The sequence below is a fragment of the Scyliorhinus torazame genome, chromosome 14 (assembly GCF_047496885.1).
Source record: "Scyliorhinus torazame isolate Kashiwa2021f chromosome 14, sScyTor2.1, whole genome shotgun sequence".
Classification (NCBI taxonomy): Eukaryota; Metazoa; Chordata; class Chondrichthyes; order Carcharhiniformes; family Scyliorhinidae; genus Scyliorhinus; species Scyliorhinus torazame.
This window is the reverse complement of record NC_092720.1, coordinates 223,798,145-223,825,244: the sequence shown is the minus strand read 5'-3', so window position 1 is coordinate 223,825,244 and position 27,100 is coordinate 223,798,145. Positions and strand designations below refer to the sequence as shown.

The window sequence follows — 27,100 nt, the reverse complement described above, 5'->3', positions numbered from 1 at the left end:
CAGGGCTATGGGGAGAGAGCGGGGCAGTGGGATTAGTTTGGGATTGATACAGGGCTACGGGTAGAGCGGGGCAGTGGGATTAGTTTGGGATTGATACAGGGCTATGGGGAGAGAGCGGTGCAGTGGGATTAGTTTGGGATTGATACAGGGCTATGGGGAGCGAGCGGGGCAGTGGGATTAGTTTGGGGATTGATACAGGGCTATGGGGAGAGAGCGGTGCAGTGGGATTAGTTTGGGGTTGATACAGGGCTATGGGGAGAGAGCGGGACAGTGGGATTAGACTGGGATTGATACGGGGCTATGGGGAGAGAGGGGGACAGTGGGATTAGTTTGGGGGTTGATACAGGGCTATGGGGAGAGGGTGGGGCAGTGGGATTAGTTTGGGATTGATACAGGGCTATGGGGAGAGAGCGGGGCAGTGGGATTAGTTTGGGATTGATACAGGGCTATGGGGAGAGAGTGGGGCAGTGGGATTAGTTTGGGATTGATACAGGACAATGGGGAGAGCGGGACAGTGGGATTTGTTTGGGATTGATACAGGGCTATGGGGAGAGAGGGGGACAGTGGGATTAGTTTGGGGACTGATACAGGGCTACGGGTAGAGCGGGGCAGTGGGATTAGTTTGGGGGTTGATACAGGGCTATGGGGAGAGGGTGGGGCAGTGGGATTAGTTTGGGATTGATACAAGGCTATGGGGAGAGAGCAGAGCAGTGGGATTAGTTTGGGGTTGATACAGGGCTATGGGGAGAGAGTGGGGCAGTGGGATTAGTTTGGGATTGATACAGGGCTATGGGGAGAGAGCGGTGCAGTGGGATTAGTTTGGGATTGATACAGGGCTATGGGGAGCGAGCGGGGCAGTGGGATTAGTTTGGGGATTGATACAGGGCTATGGGGAGAGAGCGGTGCAGTGGGATTAGTTTGGGGTTGATACAGGGCTATGGGGAGAGAGCGGGACAGTGGGATTAGTTTAGGATTGATACAGGGCTACGGGGAGAGAGCGGGGCAGTGGGATTAGTTTGGGATTGATACAGGGCTATGGGGAGAGAGTGGGGCAGTGGGATTAGTTTGGGGTTGACACAGGGCTATGGGGAGAGACCGTGGCAGTGGGATTAGTTTGGGATTGATACAGGGCTATGGGGAGAGAGCGGGGCAGTGGGATTAGTTTGGGGTTGATACAGGGCTATGGGGAGAGAGCGGGGCAGTGGGATTAGTTTGGGATTGATACAGGGCTATGGGGAGAGAGCGGGGCAGTGGGATTAGTTTGGGATTGATCCAGGGCTATGGGGAGAGAGCGGGGCAGTGGGATTAGTTTGGGGATTGATACAGGGCTATGGGGAGAGAGCGGGGCAGTGGGATTAGTTTGGGGATTGATACAGGGCTATGGGGAGAGAGTGGGGCAGTGGGATTAATTTGGGATTGATGCTGGGCTATGGGGAGAGAGCAGGGCAGTGGGATTAGTTTGGGGATTGATACAGGGCTATGGGGAGAGAGCGGGGCAGTGGGATTAGTTTGGGATTGATACAGGGCTATGGGGAGAGAGCAGGGCAGTGGGATTAGTTTGGGGATTGATACAGGGCTATGGGGAGAGAGTGGGGCAGTGGCATTAGTTTGGGATTGATACAGGGCAATGGGGAGAGAGCAGGGCAGTGGGATTAGTTTGGGGATTGATACAGGGCTATGGGGAGAGAGTGGGGCAGTGGGATTAGTTTGGGATTGACACAGGGCTATGGGGAGAGAGTGGGGCAGTGGGATCAGTTTGGGGATTGATACAGGGCTATGGGGAGAGAGTGGGGCAGTGAGATTAGTTTGGGGATTGATACAGGGCTATGGGGAGAGAGTGGGGCAGTGGGATTAATTTGGGATTGATGCTGGGCTATGGGGAGAGAGCAGGGCAGTGGGATTAGTTTGGGGATTGATACAGGGCTATGGGGAGAGAGCGGGGCAGTGGGATTAGTTTGGGATTGATACAGGGCTACGGGTAGAGCGGGGCAGTGGGATTAGTTTGGGATTGATACAGGGCTATGGGGAGAGAGCGGTGCAGTGGGATTAGTTTGGGATTGATACAGGGCTATGGGGAGCGAGCGGGGCAGTGGGATTAGTTTGGGGATTGATACAGGGCTATGGGGAGAGAGCGGTGCAGTGGGATTAGTTTGGGGTTGATACAGGGCTATGGGGAGAGAGCGGGACAGTGGGATTAGACTGGGATTGATACGGGGCTATGGGGAGAGAGGGGGACAGTGGGATTAGTTTGGGGGTTGATACAGGGCTATGGGGAGAGGTTGGGGCAGTGGGATTAGTTTGGGATTGATACAGGGCTATGGGGAGAGAGCGGGGCAGTGGGATTAGTTTGGGATTGATACAGGGCTATGGGGAGAGAGTGGGGCAGTGGGATTAGTTTGGGATTGATACAGGACAATGGGGAGAGCGGGACAGTGGGATTTGTTTGGGATTGATACAGGGCTATGGGGAGAGAGGGGGACAGTGGGATTAGTTTGGGGACTGATACAGGGCTACGGGTAGAGCGGGGCAGTGGGATTAGTTTGGGGGTTGATACAGGGCTATGGGGAGAGGGTGGGGCAGTGGGAATAGTTTCGGATTGATACAAGGCTATGGGGAGAGAGCAGAGCAGTGGGATTAGTTTGGGGTTGATACAGGGCTATGGGGAGAGAGTGGGGCAGTGGGATTAGTTTGGGATTGATACAGGGCTATGGGGAGAGAGCGGTGCAGTGGGATTAGTTTGGGATTGATACAGGGCTATGGGGAGCGAGCGGGGCAGTGGGATTAGTTTGGGGATTGATACAGGGCTATGGGGAGAGAGCGGTGCAGTGGGATTAGTTTGGGGTTGATACAGGGCTATGGGGAGAGAGCGGGACAGTGGGATTAGTTTAGGATTGATACAGGGCTACGGGGAGAGAGCGGGGCAGTGGGATTAGTTTGGGATTGATACAGGGCTATGGGGAGAGAGTGGGGCAGTGGGATTAGTTTGGGGTTGACACAGGGCTATGGGGAGAGACCGTGGCAGTGGGATTAGTTTGGGATTGATACAGGGCTATGGGGAGAGAGCGGGGCAGTGGGATTAGTTTGGGGTTGATACAGGGCTATGGGGAGAGAGCGGGGCAGTGGGATTAGTTTGGGATTGATACAGGGCTATGGGGAGAGAGCGGGGCAGTGGGATTAGTTTGGGATTGATCCAGGGCTATGGGGAGAGAGCGGGGCAGTGGGATTAGTTTGGGGATTGATACAGGGCTATGGGGAGAGAGCGGGGCAGTGGGATTAGTTTGGGGATTGATACAGGGCTATGGGGAGAGAGTGGGGCAGTGGGATTAATTTGGGATTGATGCTGGGCTATGGGGAGAGAGCAGGGCAGTGGGATTAGTTTGGGGATTGATACAGGGCTATGGGGAGAGAGCGGGGCAGTGGGATTAGTTTGGGATTGATACAGGGCTATGGGGAGAGAGCAGGGCAGTGGGATTAGTTTGGGGATTGATACAGGGCTATGGGGAGAGAGTGGGGCAGTGGCATTAGTTTGGGATTGATACAGGGCAATGGGGAGAGAGCAGGGCAGTGGGATTAGTTTGGGGATTGATACAGGGCTATGGGGAGAGAGTGGGGCAGTGGGATTAGTTTGGGATTGACACAGGGCTATGGGGAGAGAGTGGGGCAGTGGGATCAGTTTGGGGATTGATACAGGGCTATGGGGAGAGAGTGGGGCAGTGAGATTAGTTTGGGGATTGATACAGGGCTATGGGGACAGAGTGGGGCAGTGGGATTAGTCTGGGATTGATACGGGGCTATGGGGAGAGAGGGGGACAGTGGGATTAGTTTGGGGATTGACACAGGGCTATGGGGAGAGAGCGGGGCAGTGGGATTAGTTTGGGATTGATACAGGGCTATGGGGAGAGAGTGGGGCAGTGGGATTAGTTTGGGGATTGATACAGGGCTATGGGGAGAGGGTGGGGCAGTGGGATTAGTTCGGGATTGATACAGGGCTTTGGGGAGAGTGTGGGACAGTGGGATTAGTTTGGGATTGATACAGGGATATGGGGAGAGAGTGGGGCAGTGAGATTATTTTGGGATCTATACAGGGCTATGGGGAGAGGGTGGGGCAGTTGGATTAGTTTGGGATTGACACAGAGCTATGGGGAGAGAGTGGGATTAGTTTGGGGATTGATACAGGGCTCTGGGGAGAGAGTGGGCAGTGAGATTATTTTGGGGATTGATACAGGGCTATGGGGAATGAGTGGGGCAGTGGGATTAGTTTGGGATTCATACAGGGCTATGGGGAGAGAGTGGGGCAGTGGGATTCGTTTGGGATTGATACAGGGCTATGGGGAGAGAGCGGGGCAGTGGGATTAGTCTGGGATTGATACAGGGCTATGGGGAGAGAGCAGGGCAGTGAGATTATTTTGGGGATTGATACAGGGCTCTGGGGAATGAGTGGGGCAGTGGGATTAGTTTGGGATTGATACAGGGCTATGGGGAGAGAGTGGGGCAGTGGGATTCGTTGGGGATTGATACAGGGCTATGGGGAGAGAGCGGGGCAGTGGGATTAGTCTGGGATTGATACAGGGCTATGGGGAGAGAGCGGGGCAGTGGGATTAGTTTGGGATTGATCCAGGGCTATGGGGAGAGGGTGGGGCAGTGGGATTAGTTTGGGATTGATCCAGGGCTATGGGGAGAGGGTGGGGCAGTGGGATTAGTTTGGGATTGATACAGGGCTATGGGAGAGAGTGGGACAGTGGGATTAGTTTGGGATTGACACAGGGCTATGGGGAGAGAGTGGGGCAGTGGGATTAGTTTGGGGGTTGATACAGGGCTATGGGGAGAGGGTGGGGCAGTGGGATTAGTTTGGGATTGATACAGGGCTATGGGGAGAGAGCGGGGCAGTGGGATTAGTTTGGGATTGATACAGGGCTATGGGGAGAGAGTGGGGCAGTGGGATTAGTTTGGGATTGATACAGGACAATGGGGAGAGCGGGACAGTGGGATTTGTTTGGGATTGATACAGGGCTATGGGGAGAGAGGGGGACAGTGGGATTAGTTTGGGGATTGATACAGGGCTACGGGTAGAGCGGGGCAGTGGGATTAGTTTGGGGGTTGATACAGGGCTATGGGGAGAGGGTGGGGCAGTGGGATTAGTTTTGGATTGATACAGGGCTATGGGGAGAGAGCAGAGCAGTGGGATTAGTTTGGGGTTGATACAGGGCTATGGGGAGAGAGTGGGGCAGTGGGATTAGTTTGGGATTGATACAGGGCTATGGGGAGAGAGCGGTGCAGTGGGATTAGTTTGGGATTGATACAGGGCTATGGGGAGCGAGCGGGGCAGTGGGATTAGTTTGGGGATTGATACAGGGCTATGGGGAGAGAGCGGTGCAGTGGGATTAGTTTGGGGTTGATACAGGGCTATGGGGAGAGAGCGGGACAGTGGGATTAGTTTGGGATTGATACAGGGCTACGGGGAGAGAGCGGGGCAGTGGGATTAGTTTGGGATTGATACAGGGTTATGGGGAGAGAGTGGGGCAGTGGGATTAGTTTGGGGTTGACACAGGGCTATGGGGAGAGAGCGGGGCATTGGGATTAGTTTGGGATTGATACAGGGCTATGGGGAGAGAGCGGGGCAGTGGGATTAGTTTGGGATTGATACAGGGCTATGGGGAGAGAGCGGGGCAGTGGGATTAGTTTGGGGTTGATACAGGGCTATGGGGAGAGAGCGGGGCAGTGGGATTAGTTTGGGATTGATACAGGGCTATGGGGAGAGAGCGGGGCAGTGGGATTAGTTTGGGATTGATCCAGGGCTATGGGGAGAGAGCGGGGCAGTGGGATTAGTTTGGGGATTGATACAGGGCTATGGGGAGAGAGCGGGGCAGTGGGATTAGTTTGGGGATTGATACAGGGCTATGGGGAGAGAGTGGGGCAGTGGGATTAGTTTGGGATTGATGCTGGGCTATGGGGAGAGAGCAGGGCAGTGGGATTAGTTTGGGGATTGATACAGGGCTATGGGGAGAGAGCGGGGCAGTGGGATTAGTTTGGGATTGATACAGGGCTATGGGGAGAGCAGGGCAGTGGGATTAGTTTGGGGATTGATACAGGGCTATGGGGAGAGAGTGGGGCAGTGGCATTAGTTTGGGATTGATACAGGGCTATGGGGAGAGAGCAGGGCAGTGGGATTAGTTTGGGGATTGATACAGGGCTATGGGGAGAGAGTGGGGCAGTGGGATTAGTTTGGGATTGACACAGGGCTATGGGGAGAGAGTGGGGCAGTGGGATCAGTTTGGGGATTGATACAGGGCTATGGGGAGAGAGTGGGGCAGTGAGATTAGTTTGGGGATTGATACAGGGCTATGGGGACAGAGTGGGGCAGTGGGATTAGTCTGGGATTGATACGGGGCTATGGGGAGAGAGGGGGACAGTGGGATTAGTTTGGGGATTGACACAGGGCTATGGGGAGAGAGCGGGGCAGTGGGATTAGTTTGGGGTTGATACAGGGCTATGGGGAGAGAGGGGGACAGTGGGATTAATTTGGGGTTGATAATGGGCTATGGGGAGAGAGGGGGACAGTGGGATTAGTTTGGGGTTGATACAGGGCTATGGGGAGAGAGTGGGGCAGTGGGATTAGTTTGGGATTGATACAGGGCTATGGGGAGAGAGGGGGACAGTGGGATTAGTTTGGGATTGATACAGGGCTATGGGGAGAGAGTGGGGCAGTGAGATTAGTTTGGGGTTGATACAGGGCTATGGGGAGAGAGTGGGGCAGTGGGATTAGTTTGGGATTGACACAGGGCTATGGGGAGAGAGGGGGGCAGTGGGATTAGTTTGGGGTTGATACAGGGCTATGGGGAGAGAGGGGGACAGTGGGATTAGTTTGGGATTGATGCAGGGCTATGGGGGGAGAGTGGGGCAGTGGGATTAGTTTGGGGATTGATACAGGGCTATGGGGAGAGAGCAGGGCAGTGGGATTAGTTTGGGGATTGATACAGGGCTATGGGGAGAGAGTGGGGCAGTGGGATTAGTTTAGGATTGACACAGGGCTATGGGGAGAGAGTGGGGCAGTGGGATCAGTTTGGGGATTGATACAGGGCTATGGGGAGAGAGTGGGGCAGTGAGATTAGTTTGGGGATTGATACAGGGCTATGGGGACAGAGTGGGGCAGTGGGATTAGTCTGGGATTGATACGGGGCTATGGGGAGAGAGGGGGACAGTGGGATTAGTTTGTTGATTGACACAGGGCTATGGGGAGAGAGCGGGGCAGTGGGATTAGTTTGGGATTGATACAGGGCTATGGGGAGAGAGTGGGGCAGTGGGATTAGTTTGGGGATTGATACAGGGCTATGGGGAGAGGGTGGGGCAGTGGGATTAGTTCGGGATTGATACAGGGCTTTGGGGAGAGAGTGGGACAGTGGGATTAGTTTGGGATTGATACAGGGATATGGGGAGAGAGTGGGGCAGTGAGATTATTTTGGGATCTATACAGGGCTATGGGGAGAGGGTGGGGCAGTTGGATGAGTTTGGGATTGACACAGAGCTATGGGGAGAGAGTGGGATTAGTTTGGGGATTGATACAGGGCTCTGGGGAGAGAGTGGGCAGTGAGATTATTTTGGGGATTGATACAGGGCTATGGGGAATGAGTGGGGCAGTGGGATTAGTTTGGGATTGATACAGGGCTATGGGGAGAGAGTGGGGCAGTGGGATTCGTTTGGGATTGACACAGGGCTATGGGGAGAGAGCAGGGCAGTGAGATTATTTTGGGGATTGATACAGGGCTATGGGGAATGAGTGCGGCAGTGGGATTAGTTTGGGATTGATACAGGGCTATGGGGAGAGAGTGGGGCAGTGGGATTCGTTTGGGATTGATACAGGGCTATGGGGAGAGAGCGGGGCAGTGGGATTAGTCTGGGATTGATACAGGGCTATGGGGAGAGAGTGGGGCAGTGGGATTAGTTTGGGATTGATCCAGGGCTATGGGGAGAGGGTGGGGCAGTGGGATTAGTTTGGGATTGATACAGGGCTATGGGAGAGAGTGGGACAGTGGGATTAGTTTGGGATTGACACAGGGCTATGGGGAGAGAGTGGGGCAGTGGGATTAGTTTGGGGGTTGATACAGGGCTATGGGGAGAGGGTGGGGCAGTGGGATTAGTTTGGGATTGATACAGGGCTATGGGGAGAGAGCGGGGCAGTGGGATTAGTTTGGGATTGATACAGGGCTATGGGGAGAGAGTGGGGCAGTGGGATTAGTTTGGGATTGATACAGGACAATGGGGAGAGCGGGACAGTGGGATTTGTTTGGGATTGATACAGGGCTATGGGGAGAGAGGGGGACAGTGGGATTAGTTTGGGGATTGATACAGGGCTACGGGTAGAGCGGGGCAGTGGGATTAATTTGGGGGTTGATACAGGGCTATGGGGAGAGGGTGGGGCAGTGGGATTAGTTTGGGATTGATACAGGGCTATGGGGAGAGAGCAGAGCAGTGGGATTAGTTTGGGGTTGATACAGGGCTATGGGGAGAGAGTGGGGCAGTGGGATTAGTTTGGGATTGATACAGGGCTATGGGGAGAGAGCGGTGCAGTGGGATTAGTTTGGGATTGATACAGGGCTATGGGGAGCGAGCGGGGCAGTGGGATTAGTTTGGGGATTGATACAGGGCTATGGGGAGAGAGCGGTGCAGTGGGATTAGTTTGGGGTTGATACAGGGCTATGGGGAGAGAGCGGGACAGTGGGATTAGTTTGGGATTGATACAGGGCTACGGGGAGAGAGCGGGGCAGTGGGATTAGTTTGGGATTGATACAGGGCTATGGGGAGAGAGTGGGGTAGTGGGATTAGTTTGGGGTTGACACAGGGCTATGGGGAGAGAGCGGGGCAGTGGGATTAGTTTGGGATTGATACAGGGCTATGGGGAGAGAGCGGGGCAGTGGGATTAGTTTGGGATTGATACAGGGCTATGGGGAGAGAGCGGGGCAGTGGGATTAGTTTGGGGTTGATACAGGGCTATGGGGAGAGAGCGGGGCAGTGGGATTAGTTTGGGATTGATCCAGGGCTATGGGGAGAGAGCGGGGCAGTGGGATTAGTTTGGGGATTGATACAGGGCTATGGGGAGAGAGCGGGGCAGTGGGATTAGTTTGGGGATTGATACAGGGCTATGGGGAGAGAGTGGGGCAGTGGGATTAGTTTGGGATTGATGCTGGGCTATGGGGAGAGAGCAGGGCAGTGGGATTAGTTTGGGGATTGATACAGGGCTATGGGGAGAGAGCGGGGCAGTGGGATTAGTTTGGGATTGATACAGGGCTATGGGGAGAGCAGGGCAGTGGGATTAGTTTGGGGATTGATACAGGGCTATGGGGAGAGAGTGGGGCAGTGGCATTAGTTTGGGATTGATACAGGGCTATGGGGAGAGAGCAGGGCAGTGGGATTAGTTTGGGGATTGATACAGGGCTATGGGGAGAGAGTGGGGCAGTGGGATTAGTTTGGGATTGACACAGGGCTATGGGGAGAGAGTGGGGCAGTGGGATCAGTTTGGGGATTGATACAGGGCTATGGGGAGAGAGGGGGACAGTGGGATTAATTTGGGGTTGATAATGGGCTATGGGGAGAGAGGGGGACAGTGGGATTAGTTTGGGGTTGATACAGGGCTATGGGGAGAGAGTGGGGCAGTGGGATTAGTTTGGGATTGATACAGGGCTATGGGGAGAGAGGGGGACAGTGGGATTAGTTTGGGATTGATACAGGGCTATGGGGAGAGAGTGGGGCAGTGAGATTAGTTTGGGGTTGATACAGGGCTATGGGGAGAGAGTGGGGCAGTGGGATTAGTTTGGGATTGACACAGGGCTATGGGGAGAGAGGGGGGGAGTGGGATTAGTTTGGGGTTGATACAGGGCTATGGGGAGAGAGGGGGACAGTGGGATTAGTTTGGGATTGATGCAGGGCTATGGGGGGAGAGTGGGGCAGTGGAATTAGTTTGGGGATTGATACAGGGCTATGGGGAGAGAGTGGGGCAGTGGGATTAGTTTGGGATTGACACAGGGCTATGGGGAGAGAGGGGGGCAGTGGGATTAGTTTGGGGTTGATACAGGGCTATGGGGAGAGAGGGGGACAGTGGGATTAGTTTGGGATTGATGCAGGGCTATGGGGGGAGAGTGGGGCAGTGGGATTAGTTTGGGGATTGATACAGGGCTATGGGGAGAGAGTGGGGCAGTGAGATTAGTTTGGGGATTGATACAGGGCTATGGGGAGAGAGTGGGGCAGTGGGATTAGTCTGGGATTGATACGGGGCTATGGGGAGAGAGGGGGACAGTGGGATTAGTTTGGGGGTTGATACAGGGCTATGGGGAGAGGGTGGGGCAGTGGGATTAGTTTGGGATTGATACAGGGCTATGGGGAGAGAGCGGGGCAGTGGGATTAGTTTGGGATTGATACAGGGCTATGGGGAGAGAGTGGGGCAGTGGGATTAGTTTGGGATTGATACAGGACAATGGGGAGAGCGGGACAGTGGGATTAGTTTGGGGATTGATACAGGGCTACGGGTAGAGCGGGGCAGTGGGATTAGTTTGGGGGTTGATACAGGGCTATGGGGAGAGGGTGGGGCAGTGGGATTAGTTTGGGATTGATACAGGGCTATGGGGAGAGAGCAGAGCAGTGGGATTAGTTTGGGATTGATACAGGGCTATGGGGAGAGAGCGATGCAGTGGGATTAGTTTGGGATTGATACAGGGCTATGGGGAGCGAGCGGGGCAGTGGGATTAGTTTGGGGATTGATACAGGGCTATGGGGAGAGAGCGGTGCAGTGGGATTAGTTTGGGGTTGATACAGGGCTATGGGGAGAGTGCGGGACAGTGGGATTAGTTTAGGATTGATACAGGGCTACGGGGAGAGAGCGGGGCAGTGGGATTAGTTTGGGATTGATACAGGGCTATGGGGAGAGAGTGGGGCAGTGGGATTAGTTTGGGGTTGACACAGGGCTATGGGGAGAGAGCGGGGCAGTGGGATTAGTTTGGGATTGATACAGGGCTATGGGGAGAGAGCGGGGCAGTGGGATTAGTTTGGGATTGATACAGGGCTATGGGGAGAGAGCGGGGCAGTGGGATTAGTTTGGGGTTGATACAGGGCTATGGGGAGAGAGCGGGGCAGTGGGATTAGTTTGGGATTGATACAGGGCTATGGGGAGAGAGCGGGGCAGTGGGATTAGTTTGGGATTGATACAGGGCTATGGGGAGAGAGCGGGGCAGTGGGATTAGTTTGGGATTGATCCAGGGCTATGGGGAGAGAGCGGGGCAGTGGGATTAGTTTGGGGATTGATACAGGGCTATGGGGAGAGAGCGGGGCAGTGGGATTAGTTTGGGGATTGATACAGGGCTATGGGGAGAGAGTGGGGCAGTGGGATTAGTTTGGGATTGATGCTGGGCTATGGGGAGAGAGCAGGGCAGTGGGATTAGTTTGGGGATTGATACAGGGCTATGGGGAGAGAGCGGGGCAGTGGGATTAGTTTGGGATTGATACAGGGCTATGGGGAGAGAGCAGGGCAGTGGGATTAGTTTGGGGATTGATACAGGGCTATGGGGAGAGAGTGGGGCAGTGGCATTAGTTTGGGATTGATACAGGGCTATGGGGAGAGAGTGGGGCAGTGAGATTAGTTTGGGGATTGATACAGGGCTATGGGGACAGAGTGGGGCAGTGGGATTAGTCTGGGATTGATACGGGGCTATGGGGAGAGAGGGGGACAGTGGGATTAGTTTGGGGATTGACACAGGGCTATGGGGAGAGAGCGGGGCAGTGGGATTAGTTTGGGGTTGATACAGGGCTATGGGGAGAGAGGGGGACAGTGGCATTAATTTGGGGTTGATACAGGGCTATGGGGAGAGAGGGGGACAGTGGGATTAGTTTGGGGTTGATACAGGGCTATGGGGAGAGAGTGGGGCAGTGGGATTAGTTTGGGATTGATACAGGGCTATGGGGAGAGAGGGGGACAGTGGGATTAGTTTGGGATTGATACAGGGCTATGGGGAGAGAGTGGGGCAGTGAGATTAGTTTGGGGTTGATACAGGGCTATGGGGAGAGAGTGGGGCAGTGAGAATAGTTTGGGATTGACACAGGGCTATGGGGAGAGAGGGGGCAGTGGGATTAGTTTGGGGTTGATACAGGGCTATGGGGAGACAGGGGGACAGTGGGATTAGTTTGGGATTGATGCAGGGCTATGGGGGGAGAGTGGGGCAGTGGGATTAGTTTGGGGATTGATACAGGGCTATGGGGAGAGAGTGGGTCAGTGGGATTAGTTTGGGATTGACACAGGGCTATGGGGAGAGAGGGGGGCAGTGGGATTAGTTTGGGGTTGATACAGGGCTATGGGGAGAGAGGGGGACAGTGGGATTAGTTTGGGATTGATACAGGGCTATGGGGAGAGAGGGGGACAGCGGGATTAGTTTGGGATTGATACAGGGCTATGGGGAGAGAGGGGGACAGTGGGATTAGTTTGGGAGTGATACGTGCCGTTAGTCAGAGCCTTCCAATTAAAAAAACACTCTTCTACTGCTACCCTCTGTCTTCTGTTCCCAAACCAGTTCTGTTTCCAACTTGCCTGCTCCCCTCTGATCCCATGTGACTTCACCTTTTGTACCTGTCTACCTTGAGGTACCCTGTCAAAGGCTTTCCTGAAGTCCACGTAAACAACATCCACCACCATCTCCTCATCAATCATCTTTGTCCCCTTCTCAGAAAACTCGATCAAATTAGTGTGGCACGACCTCCCCTTCACACAACCATGCAGTCCATCACGAGTAAGTGGTCTTTCCAAATGTGAATAAATCCAATCTATAAGAATCTTTTCCAATAATTTCCTGCCACTGCTCACCGGCCTGTAATTCCCGGGATTATCCCTGCTGCCCTTCTTAAACAATGGAACAACATTGGCTACTCTCCAGTCCTCTGGAACTTCACCTGTAGCCAATCAGGATACAAAGATTACTGTCAAGGCCCCAACAAATTCCTCCCTTGCCTCCCTCAGTATTCTGGGGTAGATCCCATCAGGCCCTGGGGATTTATCTTTTTAAGATGACTTCCTCTTTATTAATTTCAACATGACAGAATATCTATGCACTCTACCCTGTATTCCTCTTCCAACAAGTCCTTCTCTTTGTGAATACTGAGGCAAAATATTCATTTAGTATCTCTCCCATTTAAGACCATAAGACATAGGAGCGGAAGTAAGGCCATTCGGCCCATCGAGTCCACTCCACCATTCAATCATGGCTGATTTCAACTCCATTTACCCGCTCTCTCGCCATAGCCCTTAATTCCTCAAGAAATCAAGAATTTATCAACTTCTGTCTTAAAGACACTCAACGTCCCGGCCTCCACCGCCCTCTGTGGCAATGAATTCCACAGACCCACCACTCTCTGGCTGAAGAAATTTCTCCTCATCTCTGTTCTAAAGTGACTCCCTTTTATTCTAAGGCTGTGCCCCCGGGTCCTAGTCTCCCCTGCTAATGGAAACAACTTCCCTACTTCCACCCTATCTAAGCCATTCATTATCTTGTAAGTTTCTATTAGATCTCCCCTCAACCTCCTAAACTCCAATGAATATAATCCCAGGATCCTCAGACGTTCATCGTATGTTAGGCCTACCATTCCTGGGATCATCCGTGTGAATCTCCGCTGGACCCGCTCCAGTGCCAGTATGTCCTTCCTGAGGTGTGGGGCCCAAAATTGCTCACAGTATTCTAAATGGGGCCTAACTAATGCTTTATAAAGCTTCAGAAGTACATCCCTGCTTTTATATTCCAAGCCTCTTGAGATGAATGACAACATTGCATTTGCTTTCTTAATTACAGACTCAACCTGCAAGTTTACCTTTAGAGAATCCTGGACTAGGACTCCCAAGTCCCTTTGCACTTCAGCATTATGAATTTTGTCACCGTTTAGAAAATAGTCCATGCCTCTATTCTTTTTTCCAAAGTGCAAGACCTCGCACTTGCCCACATTGAATTTCATCAGCCATTTCTTGGACCACTCCCCTAAACTGTCTAAATTTTTCTGCAGCCTCCCCACCTCCTCCATACTACCTGCCCCTCCACCTATCTTTGTATCATCGGCAAACTTAGCCAGAATGCCCCCAGTCCCGTCATCTAGATCGTTAATATATAAAGAGAACAGCTGTGGCCCCAACACTGAACCCTGCGGGACACCACTCGTCACCGGTTGCCATTCCGAAAAAGAACCTTTTATCCCAACTCTCTGCCTTCTGCCTGACAGCCAATCGTCAATCCATGTTAGTACCTTGCCTCGAATACCATGGGCCCTTATTTTACTCAGCAGTCTCCCGTGAGGCACCTTATCAAAGGCCTTTTGGAAGTCAAGATAGATAACATCCATTGGCTCTCCTTGGTCTAACCTATTTGTTATCCCTTCAAAGAACTCTAACAGGTTTGTCAGGCACGACCTCCCCTTACTAAATCCATGCTGACTTGTCCTAATCCGACCCTGCACTTCCAAGAATTTAGAAATCTCATCCTTAACAATGGATTCTAGAATCTGGCCAACAACCGAGGTTAGGCTAATTGGCCTATAATTTTCCATCTTTTTCCTTGTTCCCTTCTTGAACAAGGGGGTTACAACAGCGATTTTCCAATCCTCTGGGACTTTCCCTGACTCCAGTGACTTTTGAACGATCATAACTAACGCCTCCACTATTTCTTCAGCTATCTCCTTTAGAACACTAGGATGTAGCCCATCTGGGCCCGGAGATTTATCAATTTTTAGACCTCTTAGTTTCTCTAGCACTTTCTCCTTTGTGATGGCTACCATATTCAACTCTGCCCCCTGACTCTCCTGAATTGTTGGGATATTACTCATGTCTTCTACTGTGAAGACTGACGCAAAGTACTTATTTAGTGCCTCAGCTATTTCCTTGTCTCCCATCACTAGATTACCAGCATCATTTTGGAGCGGCCCAATGTCTACTTTTGCCTCCCGTTTGTTTTTAATGTATTTAAAGAAACTTTTACTATCATTCCTAATGTTACTGGCTAGCCTACCTTCATATTTGATCCTCTCTTTCCTTATTTCTCTCTTTGTTATCCTCTGTTTGTTTTTGTAGCCTTCCCAATCTTCTGACTTCCCACTACGCTTTGCCACATTATAGGCTTTCTCTTTTGCTTTGATGCATTCCCTAACTTCCTTTGTCAGCCATGGCTGTCTTATCCTCCCTCTGATAACGTTTCTTTTCTTTGGGATGAACCTCTGTACTGTGTCCTCAATTACTCCCAGAAACTCCTGCCATTGCTGTTCTACTGTCTTTCCCACTAGGCTCTGCTCCCAGTCGATTTTCGTCAGTTCCTCCCTCATGCCCCTGTAGTTACCTTTATTTAACTGTAACACCTTTACATCTGATTCTACCTTCTTTCTTTCAAATTGGAGATTGAATTCTACCATATTATGATCACTGCCTCCTAAGTGTTCCCTTACTTTCAGATCTTTAATCAAGTCTGGCTCATTACATAACACTAAGTCCAGAATGGCCTGTTCCCTCGTGGGCTCCATCACAAGCTGTTCCAAAAAGCTCTGTAAACATTCAATGAATTCCCTTTCCTTGGGTCCGCTGGCAGCATTATTTACCCAGTCCACCTGCATATTGAAGTCCCCCATGATCACTGTGACCTTGCCTTTCTGACATGCACTTTCTATTTCGTGGTGCATTTTGTGCCCCCGGTCCTGACCACTGTTAGGAGGCCTGGACATAACTCCCATTATGTTTTTTTTGCCTTTGTGGTTCCTCAACTCTACCCACACAGACTCCACATCATCTGACCCTATGTCATTTAGTGCTATTGATTTAATTTCATTCCTAATTAACAAGGCAACCCCGCCCCCTCTGCCCACCTCTCTGTCTTTTCGATAGGTTGTGAATCCCTGGATGTTTAAATGCCAGTCCTGAACCCCCTGCAACCATGTCTCTGTGATGCCTACCACATCATACCTGCCAGTCACAATCTGGGCCACAAGCTCATCTACCTTGTTCCGTACACTGCGCGCATTTAAATATAGCACCTTTAATTCTCTATTGACCGTCCCTTTTTGTTTCCTTAGTGTGGTGGACCTTGGTTTACTGAGCCTTTCCATACACTGTGTCATATTTTGTGGGATGGGGACTATCGTAACCTCTCGTGAGTTCTGTCTTTTCGTGCTTTTTTGTATTCCTAAGCAGCTACGCTTCCCACTGATTACTTCACCTCTTGGTTCCCTGACTTTCCCTTCCCCCCCAATCTTTAGTTTAAAGTCCTATTGACCACCCTATTTACTCTTTTCGCCAGAACACTGGTCCCAGCTCGGTTCAGGTGGAGACCATCCCAACGGTATAGGTCCCCCCTGTCCCAAAACTGATGCCAGTGTCCCATGAAAAGGAACCCCTCATTCCCACACCACTCTTTCAGCCATGTGTTAACTTCCCTTATTCTTGCCTCCCTATGCCAATTTGCACGTGGCTCGGGCAGTAATCCGGAGATTATGACCCTTGAGGACCTGTTTTATAATTTGAATCCTAGCTCTTTATAATCTCTAAACAGGTCCTCTTTCCTAGACTTGCCTATGTTGTTGGTACCGACATGGACCACAACAACTGGATCCTCCCCCTCCCTCTCCAGTATCCTTTCAGGCCGGTCAGAGATGTCCCGCACCCTAGCACCGGGCAGGCAACATACCATGCGGGACTCTTTATCCTGCTCACAAAGGATACTATCTATCCCTCTGATAATTTCCTCTGGTTCCACACATAGATTCCCTCTAATATCCTTGAGTGGGCCAACCCTTTCTCTGGCTGCCCTCTTGCGCTTTACATATAAAAAGCCTTCGGGTTTTCCTTAATCCTGTTTGCCAATGCCATTTCATGACCCCTTTTAGGCTTCCCAACTCCTGCTGCAATGTCCCTTTCCAACTCACCGTCCAACAGCGAAGACAGTCATGCCAATCACGGTTTTCCTTCTCTTGTAGTATTCATCACGCTCGACCGGATCGTACGTCCCTGTCCAAACAATCGGTGCCCCCCACGAGGTCATTGTCGGCTCACCAGTGACGGCACTGCAAATAAAAACGGTTAGAGCCTTAATCACCTCCATTTACATAGAATCATAGAATTTACAGTGCAAAAGGAGGCCATTTGGCCCATCGAGTCAGCACCGACCCACTTAGGCCCTCATTTCCGCCCTATTCCCGTCACCCAATAACCCCTCCTGACTTTTTTTTTGGCACTAAGGGCAATTTATCGCGGCCAATCCACCTAACCTGCACGTCTTTGGACTTGTGGGAGGAAACCGGAGCACCCGGAGGAAACCCACACACACACACGGGGAGAGCGTGCAGACTCCGCACAGACAGTGACCCAAGCCGGGAATCGACCCTGGGACCCAGGCGCTGTGAAGCAACAGTGCTAACCACTGCGCTGCCGTGCCGCCACATCTGCCTCGACATCTTTGTCCATCTCCGACGCTCCATCCCCGCCCGCCCCCCCCCCCTCCCCGCCCCCAACTACAGGATAAATCTGTCAACATTTCCAGCTCTCCCCAATTTAAGAGTCAACCAGACTCAAAACATTAGCTCTCGCCTCTCCCCACGGATGCTTTCAGAGCTGCCGAGCTTGTCCAGCATTTCCTATCTGTGTGTTCCACATTCCAGCGGCCGCAGTGATTTGCTTTGAGATTATTTTTGCGTTTGGAACCCGGAGCCTTGGGAGCAGCCCTCACCTCGAGGCGCGAGGCGACGACGGTTTCCAATGGTGGAAAAGCAGCGTCCATTGATTGTCAAGTAAAGGTTTCAGTCAGATATGTGGGCAACCTCCTCAAGGAGGAGGCGCTGTCAATTAATGATGTTATTCACGTAACAGAGAGGCAGGAGCTTCTGGGATTGGGTTGGGTTTTGTTTATTGTCACGTGTACCGAGGTAGAGTGAAAAGTATTTTTCTACGAGCAGCTCAACAGAAGTACATGGGAAGAAAAGAAAATACATAATAGAGCAACACAAGGTACACAATGTAACTAGACAACACCGGCATCGGATGAAGCATACAGGGTGTAGTGTTAATGAGGTCAGTCCATAAGAGGGTCGTTTAGGAGTCTGGTGACAGCGGGGAAGAAGCTCGTGCGTGTTCTCAGACTTCTGTATCTCCTGCCCGATGGAAGAAGTTAGAAGAGTGAGTAAGCCGGGTGGGATGCTTTTGTTCGGAAAGCTGGATGTACAAGTGTTTTCAGAGGGGATGTGTTATGATAAAGGAAAAAAGTCACTTGTGGGAGTGGGAGACAGGCCCCCGAACAGTAACCGCAGGTCGGGCCTAACGGGGGCAGGCAGTGGCTTCGTGGTACTGACGCTGGACGGGCAGGCAGTGGTGTCGTGGGACTGACGCTGGACGGGCAGGCAGTGGCTTCGTGGTACTGACGCTGGACGGGCAGGCAGTGGTGTCGTGGTACTGACGCTGGACGGGCAGGCAGTGGCTTTGTGGTACTGACGCTGGACGGGCAGGCAGTGGCTTCGTGGTACTGACGCTGGACGGGCAGGCAGTGGCGTTGTGGGACTGACGCTGGATGGGCAGGCAGTGGCGTCGTGGTACTGACGCTGGACGGGCAGGCAGTGGTGTCGTGGGACTGACGCTGGACGGGCAGGCAGTGGCGTCGTGGGACTGACGCTGGACGGGCAGGCAGTGGTGTCGTGGGACTGACGCTGGACGGGCAGGCAGTGGCGTCGTGGTACTGACGCTGGACGGGCAGGCAGTGGCGTCGTGGTACTGACGCTGGACGGGCAGGCAGTGGCGTTGTGGGACTGACGCTGGATGGGCAGGCAGTGGTGTTGTGGGACTGACGCTGGATGGGCAGGCAGTGGCGTAGTGGTACTGACGCTGGACGGGCAGGCAGTGGATTCGTGGGACTGATGCTGGACGGGCAGGCAGTGGCTTCGTGGTACTGACGCTGGACGGGCAGGCAGTGGCGTCGTGGTACTGACGCTGGACGGGCAGGCAGTGGCGTCGTGGTACTGACGCTGGACGGGCAGGCAGTGGCGTTGTGGGACTGACGCTGGATGAGCAGGCAGTGGCTTCGTGGGACTGACGCTGGATGAGCAGGCAGTGGCGTCGTGGTACTGACGCTGGACGGGCAGGCAGTGGCGTCGTGGTACTGACGCTGGACGGGCAGGCAGTGGCGTTGTGGGACTGACGCTGGATGGGCAGGCAGTGGCTTCGTGGGACTGACGCTGGACGGGCAGGCAGTGGCGTCGTGGTACTGACGCTGGACGGGCAGGCAGTGGCTTCGTGGGACTGACGCTGGACGGGCAGGCAGTGGTGTCGTGGTACTGACGCTGGACGGGCAGGCAGTGGCGTCGTGGTACTGACGCTGGACGGGCAGGCAGTGGCGTCGTGGTACTGACGCTGGACGGGCAGGCAGTGGCGTTGTGGGACTGACGCTGGATGGGCAGGCAGTGGCTTCGTGGGACTGACGCTGGACGGGCAGGCAGTGGCGTCGTGGTACTGACGCTGGACGGGCAGGCAGTGGCTTCGTGGGACTGACGCTGGACGGGCAGGCAGTGGTGTCGTGGTACTGATGCTGGACGGGCAGGCAGTGGTGTTGTGGTACTGACGCTGGACGGGCAGGCAGTGGCTTCGTGGGACTGACGCTGGACGGGCAGGCAGTGGCTTCGTGGTACTGACGCTGGACGGGCAGGCAGTGGTGTCGTGGTACTGACGCTGGACGGGCAGGCAGTGGCGTCGTGGTACTGACGCTGGACGGGCAGGCAGTGGCGTCGTGGTACTGACGCTGGACGGGCAGGCAGTGGCTTCGTGGTACTGACGCTGGATGAGCAGGCAGTGGTGTTGTGGGACTGACGCTGGATGGGCAGGCAGTGGCTTCGTGGGACTGACGCTGGACGGGCAGGCAGTGGTGTCGTGGGACTGACGCTGGACGGGCAGGCAGTGGCGTCGTGGTACTGACGCTGGACGGGCAGGCAGTGGCTTCGTGGTACTGACGCTGGATGAGCAGGCAGTGGTGTTGTGGGACTGACGCTGGATGGGCAGGCAGTGGCGTTGTGGGACTGACGCTGGATGGGCAGGCAGTGGCGTTGTGGGACTGACGCTGGATGGGCAGGCAGTGGCGTCGTGGGACTGACGCTGGACGGGCAGGCAGTGGCTTCGTGGGACTGACGCTGGACGGGCAGGCAGTGGCTTCGTGGTACTGACGCTGGACGGGCAGGCAGTGGCTTCGTGGGACTGACGCTGGATGAGCAGGCAGGGGTGTTGTGGGACTGACGCTGGACGGGCAGGCAGTGGCTTCGTGGTACTGACGCTGGACGGGCAGGCAGTGGCGTCGTGGGACTGACGCTGGACGGGCAGGCAGTGGCTTCGTGGGACTGACGCTGGATGAGCAGGCAGTGGTGTCGTGGTACTGACGCTGGACGGGCAGGCAGTGGCTTCGTGGGACTGACGCTGGACGGGCAGGCAGTGGCGTTGTGGGACTGACGCTGGACGGGCAGGCAGTGGCGTTGTGGGACTGACGCTGGATGGGCAGGCAGTGGCTTCGTGGTACTGACGCTGGACGGGCAGGCAGTGGCGTCGTGGGACTGACGCTGGACGGGCAGGCAGTGGCTTCGTGGGACTGACGCTGGATGAGCAGGCAGGGGTGTTGTGGGACTGACGCTGGACGGGCAGGCAGTGGCTTCGTGGTACTGACGCTGGACGGGCAGGCAGTGGCGTCGTGGGACTGACGCTGGACGGGCAGGCAGTGGCTTCGTGGGACTGACGCTGGATGAGCAGGCAGGGGTGTTGTGGGACTGACGCTGGACGGGCAGGCAGTGGTGTTGTGGGACTGACGCTGGACGGGCAGGCAGTGGCTTCGTGGGACTGACGCTGGACGGGCAGGCAGTGGCTTCGTGGGACTGATGCTGGACGGGCAGGCAGTGGCGTCGTGGTACTGACGCTGGACGGGCAGGCAGTGGCTTCGTGGGACTGACGCTGGACGGGCAGGCAGTGGCTTCGTGGGACTGACGCTGGATGAGCAGGCAGTGGCGTTGTGGGACTGACGCTGGATGGGCAGGCAGTGGCTTCGTGGGACTGACGCTGGACGGGCAGGCAGTGGCGTTGTGGGACTGACGCTGGATGGGCAGGCAGTGGCGTTGTGGGACTGACGCCGGACGGGCAGGCAGTGGCGTCGTGGGACTGACGCTGGACGGGCAGGCAGTGGCTTCGTGGTACTGACGCTGGACGGGCAGGCAGTGGTGTCGTGGTACTGACGCTGGACGGGCAGGCAGTGGCGTTGTGGGACTGACGCCGGACGGGCAGGCAGTGGCGTCGTGGGACTGACGCTGGACGGGCAGGCAGTGGCGTTGTGGTACTGACGCTGGACGGGCAGGCAGTGGCTTCGTGGGACTGACGCTGGACGGGCAGGCAGTGGCATTGTGGGACTGACGCTGGACGGGCTGGCAGTGGCGTCGTGGGACTGACGCTGGACGGGCAGGCAGTGGCTTCGTGGGACTGACGCTGGACGGGCAGGCAGTGGCGTTGTGGGACTGACGCTGGACGGGCAGGCAGTGGCGTTGTGGGACTGACGCTGGACGGGCAGGCAGTGGCGTCGTGGGACTGACGCTGGACGGGCAGGCAGTGGCGTTGTGGTACTGACGCTGGACGGGCAGGCAGTGGCTTCGTGGGACTGACGCTGGACGGGCAGGCAGTGGCTTCGTGGGACTGACGCTGGACGGGCAGGCAGTGGCTTCGTGGTACTGACGCTGGACGGGCAGGCAGTGGCGTCGTGGGACTGACGCTGGACGGGCAGGCAGTGGCTTCGTGGTACTGACGCTGGACGGGCAGGCAGTGGTGTCGTGGGACTGACGCTGGACGGGCAGGCAGTGGCGTCGTGGGACTGACGCTGGACGGGCAGGCAGTGGCTTCGTGGTACTGACGCTGGACGGGCAGGCAGTGGCGTCGTGGGACTGACGCTGGACGGGCAGGCAGTGGCTTCGTGGTACTGACGCTGGACGGGCAGGCAGTGGTGTCGTGGGACTGACGCTGGACGGGCAGGCAGTGGATTCGTGGTACTGACGCTGGACGGGCAGGCAGTGGTGTCGTGGGACTGACGCTGGACGGGCAGGCAGTGGCTTCGTGGTACTGACGCTGGACGGGCAGGCAGTGGTGTCGTGGGACTGACGCTGGACGGGCAGGCAGTGGCTTTGTGGGACTGACGCTGGACGGGCAGGCAGTGGCGTCGTGGTACTGACGCTGGACGGGCAGGCAGTGGTGTCGTGGGACTGACGCTGGACGGGCAGGCAGTGGATTCGTGGGACTGATGCTGGACGGGCAGGCAGTGGCTTCGTGGTACTGACGCTGGACGGGCAGGCAGTGGTGTTGTGGGACTGACGCTGGATGGGCAGGCAGTGGCTTCGTGGGACTGACGCTGGACGGGCAGGCAGGGACTTCGTGGTACTGACGCTGGACGGGCAGGCAGTGGTGTCGTGGGACTGACGCTGGACGGGCAGGCAGTGGCGTTGTGGGACTGACGCTGGACGGGCAGGCAGTGGTGTCGTGGGACTGACGCTGGACGGGCAGGCAGTGGTGTTGTGGGACTGACGCTGGACGGGCAGGCAGTGGCGTTGTGGGACTGACGCTGGACGGGCAGGCAGTGGCGTTGTGGGACTGACGCTGGATGGGCAGGCAGTGGCTTCGTGGGACTGACGCTGGACGGGCAGGCAGTGGCGTTGTGGGACTGACGCTGGACGGGCAGGCAGTGGCGTTGTGGGACTGACGCTGGATGGGCAGGCAGTGGCTTCGTGGGACTGACGCTGGACGGGCAGGCAGTGGTGTTGTGGGACTGACGCTGGACGGGCAGGCAGTGGTGTCGTGGGACTGACGCTGGACGGGCAGGCAGTGGCGTTGTGGGACTGACGCTGGACGGGCAGGCAGTGGCGTTGTGGGACTGACGCTGGATGGGCAGGCAGTGGCGTTGTGGTACTGACGCTGGACGGGCAGGCAGTGGCGTTGTGGGACTGACGCTGGATGGGCAGGCAGTGGCTTCGTGGGACTGACGCTGGACGGGCAGGCAGTGGCTTCGTGGGACTGACGCTGGACGGGCAGGCAGTGGCTTCGTGGGACTGACGCTGGACGGGCAGGCAGTGGCGTTGTGGTACTGACGCTGGACGGGCAGGCAGTGGCGTTGTGGGACTGACGCTGGACGGGCAGGCAGTGGCTTCGTGGGACTGACGCTGGACGGGCAGGCAGTGGTGTCGTGGGACTGACGCTGGACGGGCAGGCAGTGGCTTTGTGGGACTGACGCTGGATGGGCAGGCAGTGGCTTTGTGGGACTGACGCTGGACGGGCAGGCAGTGGCGTCGTGGTACTGACGCTGGACGGGCAGGCAGTGGTGTCGTGGGACTGACGCTGGACGGGCAGGCAGTGGCTTCGTGGGACTGACGCTGGACGGGCAGGCAGTGGCTTCGTGGGACTGACGCTGGACGGGCAGGCAGTGGCTTCGTGGGACTGACGCTGGACGGGCAGGCAGTGGCTTCGTGGGACTGACGCTGGACGGGCAGGCAGTGGCTTTGTGGGACTGACGCTGGATGGGCAGGCAGTGGCTTTGTGGGACTGACGCTGGACGGGCAGGCAGTGGCGTCGTGGGACTGACGCTGGACGGGCAGGCAGTGGATTCGTGGGACTGATGCTGGACGGGCAGGCAGTGGCTTCGTGGTACTGACGCTGGACGGGCAGGCAGTGGTGTTGTGGGACTGACGCTGGATGGGCAGGCAGTGGCTTCGTGGGACTGACGCTGGACGGGCAGGCAGTGGCGTCGTGGTACTGTCGCTGGACGGGCAGGCAGTGGCGTTGTGGTACTGACGCTGGACGGGCAGGCAGTGGCGTTGTGGTACTGACGCTGGACGGGCAGGCAGTGGTGTCGTGGGACTGACGCTGGACGGGCAGGCAGGGACTTCGTGGTACTGACGCTGGACGGGCAGGCAGTGGCGTTGTGGGACTGACGCTGGACGGGCAGGCAGTGGTGTCGTGGGACTGACGCTGGACGGGCAGGCAGTGGCGTTGTGGGACTGACGCTGGACGGGCAGGCAGTGGCGTTGTGGGACTGACGCTGGATGGGCAGGCAGTGGCGTTGTGGGACTGACGCTGGATGGGCAGGCAGTGGCGTTGTGGTACTGACGCTGGACGGGCAGGCAGTGGCGTTGTGGGACTGACGCTGGATGGGCAGGCAGTGGCTTCGTGGGACTGACGCTGGACGGGCAGGCAGTGGCTTCGTGGGACTGACGCTGGACGGGCAGGCAGTGGCTTCGTGGGACTGACGCTGGACGGGCAGGCAGTGGCGTTGTGGTACTGACGCTGGACGGGCAGGCAGTGGCGTTGTGGGACTGACGCTGGATGGGCAGGCAGTGGCGTTGTGGTACTGACGCTGGACGGGCAGGCAGTGGCGTTGTGGGACTGACGCTGGATGGGCAGGCAGTGGCTTCGTGGGACTGACGCTGGACGGGCAGGCAGTGGCTTCGTGGGACTGACGCTGGACGGGCAGGCAGTGGCTTCGTGGGACTGACGCTGGACGGGCAGGCAGTGGCTTCGTGGGACTGACGCTGGACGGGCAGGCAGTGGCTTCGTGGGACTGACGCTGGACGGGCAGGCAGTGGCGTTGTGGTACTGACGCTGGACGGGCAGGCAGTGGCGTTGTGGGACTGACGCTGGATGGGCAGGCAGTGGTGTCGTGGGACTGACGCTGGACGGGCAGGCAGTGGCGTTGTGGTACTGACGCTGGACGGGCAGGCAGTGGCGTTGTGGGACTGACGCTGGACGGGCAGGCAGTGGCTTTGTGGTACTGATGCTGGACGGGCAGGCAGTGGCTTCGTGGGACTGACGCTGGACGGGCAGGCAGTGGCGTTGTGGGACTGACGCTGGACGGGCAGGCAGTGGCTTTGTGGTACTGATGCTGGACGGGCAGGCAGTGGCGTCGTAGGACTGACGCTGGACGGGCAGGCAGTGGCTTCGTGGGACTGACGCTGGACGGGCAGGCAGTGGCGTCGTGGTACTGACGCTGGACGGGCAGGCAGTGGTGTCGTGGGACTGACGCTGGACGGGCAGGCAGTGGCTTCGTGGGACTGACGCTGGACGGGCAGGCAGTGGTGTCGTGGGACTGACGCTGGACGGGCAGGCAGTGGCTTCGTGGGACTGACGCTGGACGGGCAGGCAGTGGCTTCGTGGGACTGACGCTGGACGGGCAGGCAGTGGTGTCGTGGGACTGACGCTGGACGGGCAGGCAGTGGTGTCGTGGGACTGACGCTGGACGGGCAGGCAGTGGCTTCGTGGTACTGACGCTGGACGGGCAGGCAGTTGTGTTGTGGGACTGACGCTGGATGGGCAGGCAGTGGCTTCGTGGGACTGACGCTGGACGGGCAGGCAGTGGTGTCGTGGGACTGACGCTGGACGGGCAGGCAGTGGCGTTGTGGGACTGACGCTGGACGGGCAGGCAGTGGCGTTGTGGGACTGACGCTGGATGGGCAGGCAGTGGTGTTGTGGGACTGACGCCGGACGGGCAGGCAGTGGCGTCGTGGGACTGACGCTGGACGGGCAGGCAGTGGCTTCGTGGGACTGACGCTGGACGGGCAGGCAGTGGCGTTGTGGGACTGACGCTGGATGGGCAGGCAGTGGCGTTGTGGGACTGACGCTGGACGGGCAGGCAGTGGTGTCGTGGGACTGACGCTGGACGGGCAGGCAGTGGCGTCGTGGGACTGACGCTGGACGGGCAGGCAGTGGCGTTGTGGGACTGACGCTGGACGGGCAGGCAGTGGTGTCGTGGGACTGACGCTGGACGGGCAGGCAGTGGCGTCGTGGGACTGACGCTGGATGGGCAGGCAGTGGCGTCGTGGGACTGACGCTGGACGGGCAGGCAGTGGCGTCGTGGGACTGACGCTGGACGGGCAGGCAGTGGCTTCGTGGTACTGACGCTGGACGGGCAGGCAGTGGCGTCGTGGGACTGACGCTGGACGGGCAGGCAGTGGCGTCGTGGGACTGACGCTGGACGGGCAGGCAGTGGTGTCGTGGGACTGACGCTGGACGGGCAGGCAGTGGCTTCGTGGTACTGACGCTGGACAGGCAGGCAGTGGCGTCGTGGCACTGACGCTGGACGGGCAGGCAGTGGTGTCGTGGTACTGACGCTGGACGGGCAGGCAGTGGTGTCGTGGGACTGACGCTGGACGGGCAGGCAGTGGATTCGTGGGACTGATGCTGGACGGGCAGGCAGTGGCTTCGTGGTACTGACGCTGGACGGGCAGGCAGTGGCGTTGTGGGACTGACGCTGGATGGGCAGGCAGTGGCGTCGTGGTACTGACGCTGGACGGGCAGGCAGTGGATTCGTGGGACTGATGCTGGACGGGCAGGCAGTGGCTTCGTGGTACTGACGCTGGACGGGCAGGCAGTGGCGTCGTGGTACTGACGCTGGACGGGCAGGCAGTGGCGTCGTGGTACTGACGCTGGACGGGCAGGCAGTGGCGTTGTGGGACTGACGCTGGATGAGCAGGCAGTGGCTTCGTGGGACTGACGCTGGATGAGCAGGCAGTGGCGTTGTGGGACTGACGCTGGATGGGCAGGCAGTGGCTTCGTGGGACTGACGCTGGACGGGCAGGCAGTGGCGTCGTGGTACTGACGCTGGACGGGCAGGCAGTGGCTTCGTGGGACTGACGCTGGACGGGCAGGCAGTGGTGTCGTGGTACTGACGCTGGACGGGCAGGCAGTGGTGTTGTGGTACTGACGCTGGACGGGCAGGCAGTGGCTTCGTGGGACTGACGCTGGACGGGCAGGCAGTGGCTTCGTGGTACTGACGCTGGACGGGCAGGCAGTGGCTTCGTGGTACTGACGCTGGATGAGCAGGCAGTGGTGTTGTGGGACTGACGCTGGATGGGCAGGCAGTGGCTTCGTGGGACTGACGCTGGACGGGCAGGCAGTGGTGTCGTGGGACTGACGCTGGACGGGCAGGCAGTGGCGTCGTGGTACTGACGCTGGACGGGCAGGCAGTGGCTTCGTGGTACTGACGCTGGATGAGCAGGCAGTGGTGTTGTGGGACTGACGCTGGATGGGCAGGCAGTGGCGTTGTGGGACTGACGCTGGATGGGC

General features: G+C 57.0%; 1 protein-coding gene across 2 annotated transcripts in view; it reads right to left on the bottom strand.

Moving 5' to 3' along the window:
• LOC140390580 (N-acetyllactosaminide alpha-1,3-galactosyltransferase-like) overlaps positions 1–27,100 on the bottom strand; it is a 107,220-nt gene that overhangs the window by 21,830 nt on the left and 58,290 nt on the right. For both annotated transcript variants that reach the window (XM_072475779.1, XM_072475780.1), the window contains one exon: positions 16,921–17,058. In XM_072475779.1, coding sequence (XP_072331880.1) covers positions 16,921–17,058 — 138 coding nt within the window. The remainder of the gene's footprint in view (positions 1–16,920; positions 17,059–27,100) is intronic.